Source organism: Leucopleurus acutus, assembly GCF_964270905.1.
Source record: "Leucopleurus acutus genome assembly, chromosome: 9".
NCBI lineage: Eukaryota > Metazoa > Chordata > Mammalia > Artiodactyla > Delphinidae > Leucopleurus > Leucopleurus acutus.
In genome coordinates, this window is record NC_139144.1 from 23,866,099 (window position 1) to 23,881,051 (window position 14,953).

At 36.5% G+C, this 14,953-nt stretch overlaps 1 protein-coding gene across 1 annotated transcript in view; it reads left to right on the forward strand.

The window, feature by feature from the left end:
• RSBN1L (round spermatid basic protein 1 like) overlaps positions 1-14,953 on the forward strand; it is a gene marked incomplete at its 5' end in the record, with an annotated part of 64,690 nt that overhangs the window by 39,327 nt on the left and 10,410 nt on the right. The window contains 3 exons of the mRNA XM_082846432.1: positions 87-727; positions 12,096-12,233; positions 13,987-14,129. Of these exons, the coding sequence (XP_082702558.1) occupies positions 87-727; positions 12,096-12,233; positions 13,987-14,129 (922 nt within the window). The remainder of the gene's footprint in view (positions 1-86; positions 728-12,095; positions 12,234-13,986; positions 14,130-14,953) is intronic.

The following is a 14,953-nucleotide window of genomic DNA, read 5'->3' on the forward strand; positions in this document are numbered from 1 at the left end:
TTGCTTATTTATTATAAAACAATTCCTAAAGCATGGTTTTTAAAGAAACTAAAATACAGAGTTTCAAAAAAAATGTTTCCCAACAGGTGGGAAGGAGAAACCAAAAACAAGTGTAGAAGACTTACAAATTAAGAAGGCAAAGAAGAAGAAGAAAAAGAAACACAAAGAGAATGAAAAACGGAAGCGTCCAAAAATGTATAGCAAATCTATTCAAACCATCTGCTCAGGATTGCTGTCTGATGTTGAAGATCAAGAAGCCAAAGGCATCCTAAGTGATAACATAAAGGATTACAGTGGAAAGAATTTGGATACCAAGAACTATGATTCCAAAATTCCAGAGAACAGTGAGTTTCCATTTGTCTCATTAAAGGAGCCACGGGTTCAGAACAACCTCAAAAGGTTGGACACTTTGGAGTTCAAACAGCTCATTCATATTGAGCACCAGCCTAATGGAGGTGCATCAGTTATCCACGCCTACAGCAATGAACTCTCCCACCTGTCTCCTGTGGAGATGGAGAGGTTTGCAGAAGAGTTTGTGGGTCTGGTGTTCAGTGAAAACGAGAACTCTGCAGCTTTCTATGTAATGGGTATTGTTCATGGGGCAGCTACTTATTTACCTGATTTTTTAGACTACTTTTCATTTAATTTTCCCAATTCACCAGTGAAAATGGAGATATTGGGAAAGAAGGATATAGAGACAACAACTATGTCCAATTTTCATGCTCAGGTAAGAGGTTTTAGTTTTTTTATTTTAACTTTTAATTATATGTTTTAGGCAAGTTTCTGTTCTTTGTTCCTCATTTTGCTATAGGTTTGAAATAAAGAGATAAGAATATAATGAAACCTCTTGGGAATATTAAGAATAAATTACTTTCTTGATGTGAATGCTAGAGGTTAAATTTCAGCTTCTATTTATCTGTTTTTTTTTTTTTTAAAGAAAATCAGTGAAATAATTAAGATTCTGTTGTCCTTTTTACCGTGGATTTATTTTGGAAGTGAAATGAATTTCGCTATGTATTTTTCCAGTCCATACAATAGTTCTCTTACTTGAACATCACTTAAAATTGTCTTCTTGCTTTATGCAGTAATGCTTTAATGCTTAGCATTGGATTCATCATGTGGAAGGTGCTGAATAAATGTTGGCTATTAAATATATTGTGATACAAAGGAATCATCAGTTAAATATGTGATTATGTGAGAAAATGAGCAGACCAGTGCATATATTGAGCTACTTTCTATTTCCTACCCTTCTCTGTGTTGTGGAATATAGATTATTTTAAAAGCAGAGACAGGGCTTCCCTGGTGGCGCAGTGGTTGAGAGTCCGCCTGCCAATGCAGGGGACATGGGTTCGTGCCCTGGTCCGGGAAGATCCCACATGCTGCGGAGCGGCGGGGCCCATGAGCCATGGCTGCTGAGCCTGCGCGTCCGGAGCCTGTGCTCCGCAACGGGAGAGGCCACAGCGGTGACAGGCCCGCGTACCGCAAAAAAAAAAAAAAAAAAAAAAAGCAGAGGCAGAATCCAGTCCGCTGGCTCTTGGAAGTGAATGTAGGCCCATCTAAGTCTGGTGCATTGTTACTCATTCTCAGAGCAGAGACTGCTTAGGTCAAAGATCAGCCAATTTTCACATTTATTTGTGCTAAACTTTCGGTATTGTAAGTAATAATTGACATTCTAGTTTGGAAAGAGGAAAAAAGTGAAGAAAGTTTCAAAGGGATCTTTTAGTGATCAACTATCCCGAACTTTCTCAACTTAAACAAACATAGATAGGAGTAACTTAGGGTTTTAAGGTTACTCAGTGCCAGGTTACACAACAGTGCCAGGAATGGAACAGTGTGTGGCTAGGTTGTGGGTCTCAAGTCCTTGAAGTGCCACCTACCCTGGTTGCTATTACCTCTTAGGGTTCTTGGATAATATGTATGGCACAGAGGAAACTCTAGGCAGATGCATCCTCTTTGTTACCAGTTGTGGCTCTGGCCCCCTATCTAACGTGATCTGCAAGGACTGCTTTTAAATAATTAATTAATTAATTAATTAGGCTGTGTTGGGTCTTCGCTGCTGCTCCCTAGTTGTGGTGAGCGGGGACTACTCTTTGTTGTGGTGCACGGGCTTCTCATTGCAGTGGCTTCTTGTTGTGGAGCATGGGCTCTAGACGTGCGGATTTCAGTCTTTGTAGCATGCGGGCTCAGTAGTTGTGGCTCGCGGGCTCAGTAGTTGTGGTGCATGGGCTTAGCTGCTCCGCGGCATGTGGGATCTTCCCGGACCAGGGCTCGAACGCTGTCCCCTGCATTGGCAGCTGGATTCTTAACCACTGTGCCACCAGGGAAGCCCAAGGACTGCTTTTAGTTCTGCAGCTTTAGATTTCGTGGCAGGAAGCTGCCTGTGCACGGTCCATGTGCCTTTACCTCAGTATCCTCCAGATCCAGCCATTCCTATGGTATGAAGAGGAGTATCTAGCGAAAAGCTTTCCTGAACTGGTCATTTGATGTTTCCCCAAACTGGATTTTTACTTTGCTTGTTTTTTTAAGAGCTTAGAAGACTGAGGAAGTTGTTTTCTGCAGACCAGTTTTGTTTGTTTGTTTGTTTAATTAAAACCAGAGCAGCGAAAAGAATTTGCCCTAAATTCTGTAGAAACTAAAAGAGGACAGTATAGGTAAGATGTAGCTGTTTCTATGATCTTTATAGTGATAATGCTTATCTTTGTGATAATACTCTAGTTTTCACAGAAATTCATTTTTGCATTTGTTTAGCCTTTATCCTTGAAACATGTTAACTTGATTTTTTTGTGTGTGTATGGGTATATATGTATACACACATGCACGTGCACATGCACACACACAATACTGACAAAAGGATCAAGACATCCTGTTGATTTTGGAATTCTTTTTACTTGCATAATTCTATATTTCGTCTTCATCTATATCCCTGCCAATTGCCTGAAGAATCTGAAGACATGGTAGAATTATATATTGTCTTGTAGGTCATGTCATTTTTCTGATGTTAGTGGTATAATATCAATCAAACTGTATGAAATAAAATTCTGTTTGAGAATAGAAATGGATTTTTGTAAAAAGTTTGTAACCTATCTATATCAGTTATTTTGCTGCAAATCAAACCGAAACCCTCAAAACTAAGTGGCTTAAAGATTTTTCTCACAATCTGTTGGACTCTCTGGACAGTCTTTGTCAGCTCAGCTGGGGGCGGCATGGCCTCAACCATGTCTGATGGTTTGCTGGTCAGTTGGTCTCAGGAGACCTTGCTTATTTGTCTGGCGGTTTGGTGCAATGTCGATTGGGGTGATAATCACATTTTTCTCATCATTTAGCAGGTTAGCCTGGGCTTGTACACATGTTGATAGTTGCAGGGTAAATAGAGCAGAAAGAGGGGGCAAGCCTCTGCTTGTTTTGTGTTTGCTGATGTCCCATTGGCCAAAGGAAGTCATGAGGCCAAGCCCAGATTCACTTCTTGATGATAGGAGTGACACAGTAACATTGCTCAGAAGTGAGCATACATGCTTGGGAAGAGTTTTTGGCCAGTTGAACTCATCCACATCTGTCTTAGTTTTTCTACCATCTCTATTTTCTTCAAATACTCATTTGGACATTGATCGTTCTCCTGTGCCTTTGATGGTAGGGAAACAGAAAGGCAAGTAAGACAGGAGTTTTATCTGTCAAGAAACAATTGAGATTTCTGTCATGCCATACAATATTTAATCAGCATGCACTCCAAACTCTGTAGTAAGAACTGTGAGAATATGAAAACTGGGGCAATTATCTTCTAATCACCCTTTTCCCTCCCCCAAACTCTAAATCTTATTTTTTATTTTAGCCTGGTTCTGAGTTGCTTGTAGCAAATAACTTATGTCAAGTGTTAACTCATAATTAAATGGCTAATATTTTAATAGTGAAACAGTTATTAAATCTGGTCGGATCTGTTAGCCTTTCCTCTCTGCAAAATGAGGGGAGAGAACTAACATTTATTGAATTCATGGGTCATTCACCATGCTAGGCCAGTAAAGATGATTTGCCATACCGTCTTTGACCACTGCCAGCCTTTGTACTGAATTTTCATTTTGACCAGTTGTGCTTGTCATGTCCTCCTTGAATGCTTTTGAACTGATCTGTTATGGCAGGTACCAGATGTTCTAATTGAGAGACTTTTTCCTTTTTGTACTAGTTTAAAAATGATTAATAACAATTTTATTCTTATTTTAGTTATAGTTATATGGATACTTTTGAAATGTTGATTATATGTTATTTCTTGTTATATGTTTTAATTTGAAAGGATATGCCAGATGTGATGGGGAATGGCTCCCCCTTGTGGCACGCATATTTTTGTTAGATGTTCAGATTGCCTCAGGAATGTGGTGAGCTGGTCTTGTTTTTTAAAATACGAGACTCCCTTCTTTCCTCTTGCCCTCTCCCCCAAAAAGCTCACCAGAATTGAACCAATAGCCTCTTCTGCCCTCACCCCCTCAATTTTTTGCTGTAATAACTGTCCTGTTTTTGTGTTTTCTTTGGATTAATGATGATACTAGCTAGAAGCATCTATAATATCTTCTATATTTATTATGGATAACTATACTGTATAAAGTATAAAGTATAACGTATTCTGTGGAATTCTTACTATCTTGGGATGTTGATAGGTACACTAAAAGAAAACAAATAAATAAGAAAAACAGGTTTTGAAGTCAAAATAGTTTGTCTAATACTGGGCCAAATAAGTTATGTTTGTTTACTGTGAGACTTCTCAGAACCTAGCCTTTAATAGTGTGTGGTGAACCTCTCAAACAGGAAGAGTTTTCCAAACTTACTGGACTTTAGAATCCTCTCTTCAGGGACTGACATATCAGGGAATACATTTTGGGAAACAGCATTATTTCAAGTGAGTCATGCCTCATGGTTTTTTGAATTACATGTGTCCATATTTGCTTCCCTTGTTGCAGCAGTTTTTATAAGTAAAATAAGAGAAAGCAGTATTGAGACTTACAGATTTACTTTTGGCAATGTATTTCCTGTCATAAAGGCTACTTTTTTCTTTGTAGCAAGCCAAACTCAGAATCATAAGGTTGTGTTTTTGTTTTTTAAAGATTATTTACGTAAAGAAAAATGAATAGGATTTAGTTTAAACGTAATGTAACAGTTCTTTTCCCATTAACCAAAGCTTCTGAGATTTTGTTATTGACACTTACTGGCAGAGGGTTCAAGAAGTCTTTTATTTCCTGCTCTCCAGTCTCCCCCACCCCCCCTTTAAAACATTTATAGAGAATAAATGAAGGGAAATGTGAAAATACAGTCATGGTGGTGGTAGGGTTTTTGCTGGGTAGGGAGACTCTAGGGGAGGTTTAGATTAAAAATGTTAACATCTGTCAACAGCTTTTGCAAATATATGAATAAGTATCATTTCTGTCTTTTATTGTGTTTTTTGAGAAGTATACCTAAATTGGGAGGGACAATATGTGTCCTCTTTGTAACTCTACATCTCCCTTTTAGGAAGCATATAGGGTATGTTTTAAAGCAGTGACATTTTTTGGTATTTCCAATTTAATTTTTTAACTGCATCAGAAAACTGATAGTATGATGAATGTTTACTGAAGCCAAATACAGTAATTTCACGTCAAGCGTCATCAGGATGTGAGATTTTCCAGATTAGTGGTTTTTCTAGATAATGGAAGCATACAGTTGTAAGGACCAAGATTTATCCTTTTCCTGAGCATATACAACATAACTTATCTCTTTATTTTCAGTCTAGGCTTGTCATTATGATATTATAATATTGATGACCTAGGGGAGCAGCAGCTGTGCTTACCTCTTGCCCCTCCTTCCTCTTCTAAACTTGTGGTTTCTTATCCTTTATGATTTTTGATGTTAGTTAGAATTATGCCTAGTGTAGAAACATATATGTAAGAAGAGTATCCTGTGAATCATGGCCTTTGTGACAGTAATTTTGACTATTTAGAGATTCTTTCAACTCTTATCTGTTTCCTTCTCCCATCCCACTGCTTTTGAGTTGTAATTGTTGGATAGATTATTTTTGGAGAATTGAGGCTTTTTTCCTTATGATTATTATAGGTTTACTTTTATTCCATGTAATAGAGGAAACTGGATTATTTGCTATATAATATTGCCGTATAATAGGTATCGCATAATAAAAGGTGTACCATTTACTTTTTTGTGAAAAGTGTGTAGATTATATTCTTGTAATTTTTTTTACCAACTTAAGTGGTATCTATATGGTTCATCAAGAAGTATATACTTTTTGAATTTGAATACATTGTTATGTGTAGTTTTCCATTTTTGAAACATTAAATTAATGGTTCAGACTGATGTAATATATGTTTCAGGTATTGGGTTATTAATCTAGAAGGTTGTATTAAATGGTATGTAATTAAAAGTTACATTACAGTGTGTTTGTTTATTTTAATTGGGGGATAGTTGATTTATAATATATTAGTTTTAGGTGACAAGGTCAGAATTTTTATAGATTATACTCCATATAAAGTTAAAAAATATTGGCTATATTCCCTGTGCTGTACATTATATCCTTGTACCTTATTTATTTTATACATACTAGTTTGTACTTCTTAACTCCCTGCCCCTGTCTTGCTCCTCCCTCCTCCCCACTTCCCCCTCCCCCTCCGTACAGGTAACCACTAGTTTGTTTCTATATCTGTGAGTCTGTTTCTCTTTTGTTATATTCATTCATTTTACTTTTTAGATTCCATATATAAGTAATAATACACAGTATTAATCTTTATTTGTCTGACTTATTTCACTTAGCATAATATTCTCCAGGTCCATCCATGTTGTTGCAAATAGCAAAATTTCATTCTTTTTTATGGCTAAATAGTATTCCATTGTATGTATATACCACATCTTTTTTTTTTTAAAACTCATCCTGTGAATCTGTTGTCTTCTGCTTTTACATAATATTCATTAATTGTTTAATCTCCTCAATACATGAATTTATGGCCATTTTTCTAATCCCTAATGATTACTTGTATAGTATAGGTCCTTTTTTATTTTGTTCAGTCCTGGTCCTGTTTTTTGTTTTTGTTTTTTTTAAATTTTATTTATTTACTTTTGGCTGTGTTGGGTCTTCATTTCTGCATGAGGGCTTTCTCCAGTTGCGGCAAGTGGGGGCCACTCTTCATCGCGGTGCATGGGCCTCTCACTATCGTGGCCTCTCTTGTTGTGGAGCATAGGCTCCAGATACGCAGGCTCAGTAGTTGTGGCTCATGGGCCCAGTTGCTCTGCAGCACATGGGATCTTCCCAGACCAGGGCTCGAACCCATGGCCCCTGCATTGGCAGGCAGACTCTCAACTGCTGAGCCACCAGGGAAGCCCTATACCACATCTTTGTTATCCATTCATCTGTTGTTGGACACTTGGATTGCTTTTATATCTTGGCCATTGTAAATAATGCTGCTATGAACATTGGGGTGCATATATCTTTTTGAATTAGTGTTTTCATTTTCTTCAGATATATACCTAGGAGTGAAATTGCTGGATCGTATGGTAGTTCTGTTTTTAGTTTTTTTGTTGTTTGTTTTTTGTTGTTGTTGTTTTTTGCGGTACGCGGGCCTCTCACCGCTGCGGCCTCTCCCGCTGAGGAGCACAGGCTCCGGACGCGCAGGCCCAGCGGCCATGGCTCACGGGTCCAGCGGCTCCGCGGCACATGGGATCCTCCCAGACTGGGGAACGAACCCGTGTCCCCTGCATCGGCAGGCAGACTCCCAACCGCTGCGCCACCTGGGAAGCCCTGTTTTTAGTTTTTTGAGGAAATTCCATACTGTTCTCCATAGCAGCTGTACCAATTTACATTCCCATCAACAGTGTACAGGGGTTCCCTTCACATCCTTTCCAACATTTGTTATTTTTGATCTTTTTGATGATAGCCATTTTGACGGGTGTGAGGTGATATTTCATTGTGGTTTTGATTTGCATTTCCCTGATGATTAGTGATGTTGAGCATCTTTTCATGTGCCTGTTGGCCATCTGTATGTCTTCTTTGGAAAAGTGTCTATTCAGGTCTGCCCGTTTTTTAATTGAGTTATACTGTATTTTAAAATTCAGATTACTTTCACAAGCTAAGATTTTGATTAATTTTTTTTTTTTTTTTGCGGTACGCGGGCCTCTCACTGCTGTGGCCTCTCCCATTGCGGAGCACAGGCTCCGGACGCGCAGGCTCAGCGGCCATGGCTCACGGGCCCAGCCGCTCCGCGGCATGTGGGATCTTCCCGGACCGGGGCACGAACCCGCGTCCCCTGCATCGGCAGGCGGACCCTCAACCACTGCGCCACCAGGGAAGCCCTAATTTAATTTTTAAAATTTAGTTTTAAATTTATTTATATCCATCCTATTGAGTCATCAGATTCTTATCTTTAATATTTGAAGAATGAATGTCTTAGAAGAAAATTGCTGTTTTGTTTTAAACCTGATAGGGAAGTATATGTAATTTATATAGAGACCATACTTAGTGGAATATATCTGTGTTGTGGGTTTTTTTGTTTTTTTTTTTCCTACACTGCGTGGCTTGCGAGATCTTAGTTTCCCGGCCAGGGATTGAACCCGGGCCCTTGCCAGTGAAAGTGCGTGGAGTCCTAATCACTGGACCGCCAGGGAATTCCCTATCTGTGGTTTTAATAGTGGACAAACAGAATGTACTTTACAGTTGTAGCACATTTTGGTGAAAAGGGGAGAGAATTGTGCTTTTATTTTATTATAGCAAATTATGTGTTTAAGTGAATTTACATATAGTATACATGTATTTTGCCATGAGGTGACCAGAACTATGAAGATTCAAATACCATATTTAAGGTTATAATCCAACAAATAGAGTCTGTATTACTTTACTCTTTAAAATTCAGTTTCTCCCAAATATCCTTTGAAATATTTATGAATTTTAATAGGGTATACTTTAAAAAAAATCATCAAAAGATATAGCCTCCTTTTAGGTAGCCTCAAAATAGACATAGGAGAGGAGGAAAAGTCAAATTTGTTTTAATTTAGTCTATTGTGTTAAAATTTCTAATATTTAGACGTGTTTTATTTTATTTTACTTGTAAACAAAGAACAACATTTGTAAACTTGGAAATTAATGTAAAGGAGTAATTTGAATGAAATGATATGGCTAGGTCAGTAATGTTCTCTTCAATCAGTGAAATGATCATTCCAACCTAAAATAGCAACATCTGGTTAAATCAGAGTTAGTTAAGTACTTAAGTTATAAGTCATTTGTCTTTAATATTACCACCCAAGAAGCTTTACCCATTTTTTCTGTTACTAAACGATACATGTTTTTACTTAACATTTAAAACAGAAATTTTACTCTAAGAGGGCTGAATGTTAAACTTGTTAATAACTAGTTCTGTTTTTTTTTTTTTTAATATTTATTTATTTGGTTGTGTCGGGTCTTAGCTGTGTCACGCAGGCTCCTTTAGTTGCGGCTTGAGGGCTCCTTAGTTGCGGTTCGCCTCCTCCTTAGTTGCAGCAGGCGGGCTCCTTAGTTGTGGCATGCATGTGGGATCTAGTTCCCTGACCAGGCATCGAACCCAGGCCCCCTGCATTGGGAGCGAGCAATGTTAACCACTGCGCCACCAGGGAAGTCCTACTAGTTCTGTTTTTTTGATTATTAATTGTATTTATCCCTTCTCTATAGATAAATACTGTTATAGTAGGGTTTTTGTTTGTTTTTTTTTAGAATGGAAGTAGTTAATTGAATTGCATGGCAACCACTATGTAGAACTCCAAAATCGATTTCAGTTATTTGAGAAATGAGTTATTTCATGTTTTTGAATATTAAATAAACTGTTATAATTTCAGACTTTACATTTCCTCAGAGTAGATTGTCTCTGACTCCTAAATCCTAACATTCATATTAAAGAGCATTCTTTCTTTATTGGTGTATCTTTTGTATGCATGTATTTAGTTCTTGCACATACTCCCTTGGAAAAAAAGAGTCCAGTAGACCATATACGCGTTTGCCTTTTGCTTTAAAAGTATGTTTAAAGTACCCATTTCTTTGCGAGAGCTCATAAATTCAGTTGTGCTTAGTACTTTGGAAGGATTCCCTCCCTGAACATTCCTCCGACTGCCCTAATTATTTAGTTGATAATTGAGTCACTGCCCAAATTATTCAGCTGATCCTTGATGTTGATAATTGAGTCACTGCCCAAATTATTTAGTTGATGTAGTAGAATGAACCAGCTGGATGGCAAAGACTTTCTTGATTCTGGCTTTGTTAGAACTGGTTAACGATTTAGATGAGTTATCTAAGTTTAAACAAGACAGAGAAGATTGAGGCACAGAAAATTTACTTATTTGTGTGAAGTGGAAATATTACCTAATGTGACTTGTAAGTCAAATGAATATTTCAAAGCACTTGTAAATTTGTGTTTTACAATAGAAGGTGTTTGATTTCACTGAATGGTCTTGAAGTCTCTCAAAAACACATATGACCATTTGCAGATCCAAAACTGAAGCCACAAGCTCAGAGTCACGCAACAGAATTGATATCAGTTCTTATAAATTTGCTAAATTTCAACTTGATATTTTTAGCTTTGTTAGACTGCATTACAGAAATGCATAGTGATGACTAATTTTCCTGTTGTAGTACTCTTAGTATATCTAAACATCTAAAGCCTAAATATTGTTGTAGAGTCAGATTTTAACTTTTAGCTCTCTCAGTACTGGAGATGCTAGGAACTTTTGGGAGAGAAGAAAAAGGTCAGATCATGAGTACAAAATGGGGACACAGACCCTAACTTTTTTTGTAACTTGGGGATTGGAGCAAGGTTTTATGGTTCTGAGAAGTGAATTTGTGATAGTGCATGAAAACTTAACCTTGTAATTCTGGTAAATTTATTAAGGAATTAATGTATCATTGTTATGCTGTTTTGCTTATTATGCTAAAAAATAAAATTCTCAAATGTTTTAGTCAAATGTTCTATTACGATAGAACTTTTATTGTCATGTTTTTGTTGTGGGTGGGGGCTTAAATACATTGATACAGAATACTATCTGTATCAGCTGCAATTGTGGGAATTCACCTTGTGATATGAAAATATTTTAGAGTCTGTGTCCCTGATGTGATGAAAGCTCATCCATCTGGGTTTGCCTGGTACGGGACTTTCCATTTTAAAACTGGGATAGACCCAGGCAAACTGAGACAATGTAATTTCCCTACAGTTAGTGGCCATAAAGGCTAATCCAGAGAAAAAAATAATTAGGATTTTGCTTGAAGTTTGTTTATGAAAAGAAGTTGTTTTGCTTTAAAAATACTCTTGTTTACTACTGTTAGTATATGAGGTTTCTTTGCAAGATTTAAATGTGCTTTTGAAAACTTAGGTAACAGTGATCCTTGAGGTATATAGGTTGTTTTATTTTGGTTGATATTCAAATGATACCCATTTGCTCACACTGTACAATTATTGTTTTCTTTAGCAATCCGAGGTAAATCTTTCCGGTTAAGGAAACTCAAACTCATGGAATTTAAGTGATTTCTGGAGGTCACATAGCTGGTAGATAGCAAAGGTAGACAGATGTGGGACCTAGGACTTTTGGTTCTCAAGCTCTAGTAGATTTTCATCAGAAAAATGTAAACTGGATCCTAGTTAACATGCTAAGATCATTCCTGGTGGCCTTTTGGACATACAAACTACTGGTGATGGTTAAATGCAACGTTTTCAGAGGGTCTACTTTTGAAAATTCTGACAAAAAGATATGAACCATTTAGGAAAATATAGGTACAGGAACTTCTGAATATAATTTCAATGGCACTGTAGATCAAATAATAAACTGCTCTGTTATAAGGAGAAATTATAATTAGTTGTCTGGAATTACGCTGTTTATCTCAACTGTATTTTCATAAGCAGTGTGTAGGAATAGCTAGAGAAGGTAAAATAGCTTGATTTTGTGCCAATCTTTTCTTTTTTTTTAAGTGCCTTATTTTTTTTTACTGTTTGTGAAGGGCTTTTTTTTTGTTGTTTTGCTTGCCACACATTATGTTCTAATATTTTCAGACAACATAATTTAGTGTTATCCAGTGATAACAGGCATTATCTTATGTTTAACTTAATTAACTCCATATCCTTCAGGTAAAAAGAACGTATTCTCACGGTACTTATAGAGCTGGCCCAATGCGACAGATCAGCTTGGTGGGAGCAGTAGATGAAGAAGTGGGAGATTACTTCCCTGAGTTCCTTGACATGTTGGAAGATTCACCATTTTTAAAAGTAAGAGAAAACAATACCAAGCAGTCTAAGTTGTGGGAGTTACTTTTATGCTACTAGTGATAACAGATCATGGCTGTTTCAGAATTATAAAAACTTTGATTTCATTTGAATTATAAGGAAGGAAAGGAAGAGATGACAAAGTAGAAGTAATTCTTGTGTAGTGTTGTGTGTGTGACTTCTCATGTACTAATTTTAATGGCAAAGCTAAGTGGTGGACCAGAAAATAACACTTGCCTGTAGCTGCCACTTTAGGAAAATAAGTTCCATCCATTTATCAGCTTTTTATAAACTGAGTGCCAGAGGATTTAAGAGGTACAGGAAGGATGTCTACTAAATTAAAGTGTTCAGGACAAGGGAATGGCAGTTTGGATTTGTGGAAAACTGGCCTGGGAAGTTGTATAACTATTTCAATCTTGCGAGATCCTAGCTGGGTTGGGCAAGCCGTTTAAACTTTCTAGGCTTCAGTTTCCTCATCCATAAAATAAGGTATTTAAACTATGCAGCTTTAAGGCCCCTTTAAATGATTTTTAGCCAGATTCTGTTCTGTTTTTTTTTTTCCCCCAACAGTCTCTGCATTCCAGAAAATATTTCTTCTTATGGGCGGCTGGGGCTATCCTATTGAGAGAAAAATCTCTGATCTATGTAGTTAGGTCAGTTATTTAATCAATAATTCAAAGCTAAAAATGTGACAAGATCAGTTTGTCTCTAGTATTTGCCACATAATCTGTTAAACATCTCTTCTTTTTTCACTTCTGCATGCTTAATTTTCTAGTCTATATGTGTATATATCTTTTTCTTCCTTTTCTTTTTCACCCTACTCCATTCCCCTTTTATTTCCTTTTTTGTTCCTTTTAAACCTTTGGTTCCTTGTCTGTTTCACCCAACTAGTGACATGGAATTTGGTTGCATTTATTTTGAGTGCTATTTTAAAAACACCATCATTTAAATATTTATGTTTCAGATTTTAATTTTAAAAGTAAATGAGCTAAATGCATTCTTTCTGGAGAAATTTAATTTGACAAGCTCCCCTTTTTGGAAAGGGGGTATGGTTTTTTCAAAAATACTCATTTTGTCACCATTCCATGGATAGTGGCCCTTGGTCATTTCTCTTTTCTTTTCAAAGATGTTAATTCCTGCTTTTAGACCAGCAACCTTTTCAAGAAACTACTACACAGAAATAAATTTTGATTTTGGTTTAGTTTTCCTTTTTGTTTTGTTAGGTTTTGATTGTAACTAATCAGAGGTATATCCCCCCTCCCCCCCTTTTTTTTTTGTGGTACGCGGGCCTCTCACTTTTGTGGCCTCGAACCCGTGTCCCCTGCATCAGCAGGCGGACTCTCAACCACTGCGCCACCAGGGAAGGCCCACCCCCCTTTTTTTTGAGGTATCCATTTTTTAAACTCAGTTGTTCATTTTTATAGATTCTCATGGAAGACACTTAATTTGCCAACTAATTAACATCATATGACCCATATATTTGGTAGAAGGAAGAATAATAAATGATAAATACAGTGAATCATACCTCTGGCAGGGTTGGGGAAGTGGGGGAAACCATCCAAGAATAATTACTCTCTTGTTATGTTTGAAATAGAATATTATGAAGGAAAATTTATGAATATATATGAATATATTTAAAATAGGTATGTATTTCAAATGTATATATGAAATTTTGTCAAGGGGAAAATAGTCTTTAATGTATATTTGAAGATACATTTTAAAAATAATTAATTTCTCTGTAATTATTTGCCTCTAGTGTACACTGCCATGGGGGACACTATCTAGTCTAAAATTAGAGAGTCGAAAAGATAGTGATGATGGTCCCATCATGTGGGTACGCCCGGGAGAACAAATGATCCCTGTGGCTGATATGCCAAAGTCACCTTTCAAAAGGAAAAGGTATGTTGGATATAAATGTTTTTTGCTGGGGATGGGTATTTGTACATTGGTATGTGTATATTGTTGAAATTTGGAGGAAGAAGGAAGGGAAAATTTAGAGTGTAATTGAAATGTAAGTTCAAAAATGGTTACACATCCTGATATAATTTCTTATAAGTATCAAATATAAATAAAACATGAAAAAGGTAGGCAAATGACAATAAATTGTAACTAGGAATGGAAAAAATATCATTCACAACAGAGACATAAACTGTTTTAGAATAAATTTAATGAATATTCAGAAATAAATTTAAATAATATTCATTTTAAGAAAACTGAAACATGAAAGATACAGAATAAGATCTAAACAAATGTTTAGATCTGTGTTCTGGATTGGACAAAAATGATAGTCCTTTGGAATTTTTAGCATTACAAATGGACTCACACTTCCAGCACGGGATAAAATAATTTTAAAGTTCATAAGGAAGAATAAGTAAAGTCAGTCTAGAAAGCTGTGAAAAAGAAGGTAAGTATGAGGGGGACCTTGTCTTACTCAATATTAAAAAGTACTATGAAGCTCAAAAAGATCATTGGAATAGGATAGAGTACACAAACAGATCAAAGTATATTGGGAACTTAATAATGAGATAAGTGGGAAAAGAAAAATTTATTTAATGAATAATGGCATAAATGGGAGTCCATTTGGAGGAAAACAAAGCCATAACCCCAATGTTTTACAAGAAGTAAGGGATTTGAACATAATAAGTAAAAAATAAAAATATTAGAATAAAATGCGTAAGCTTAGGAGAGACCTTCCTAAGCAAAGATTAAAAGATACAATGATA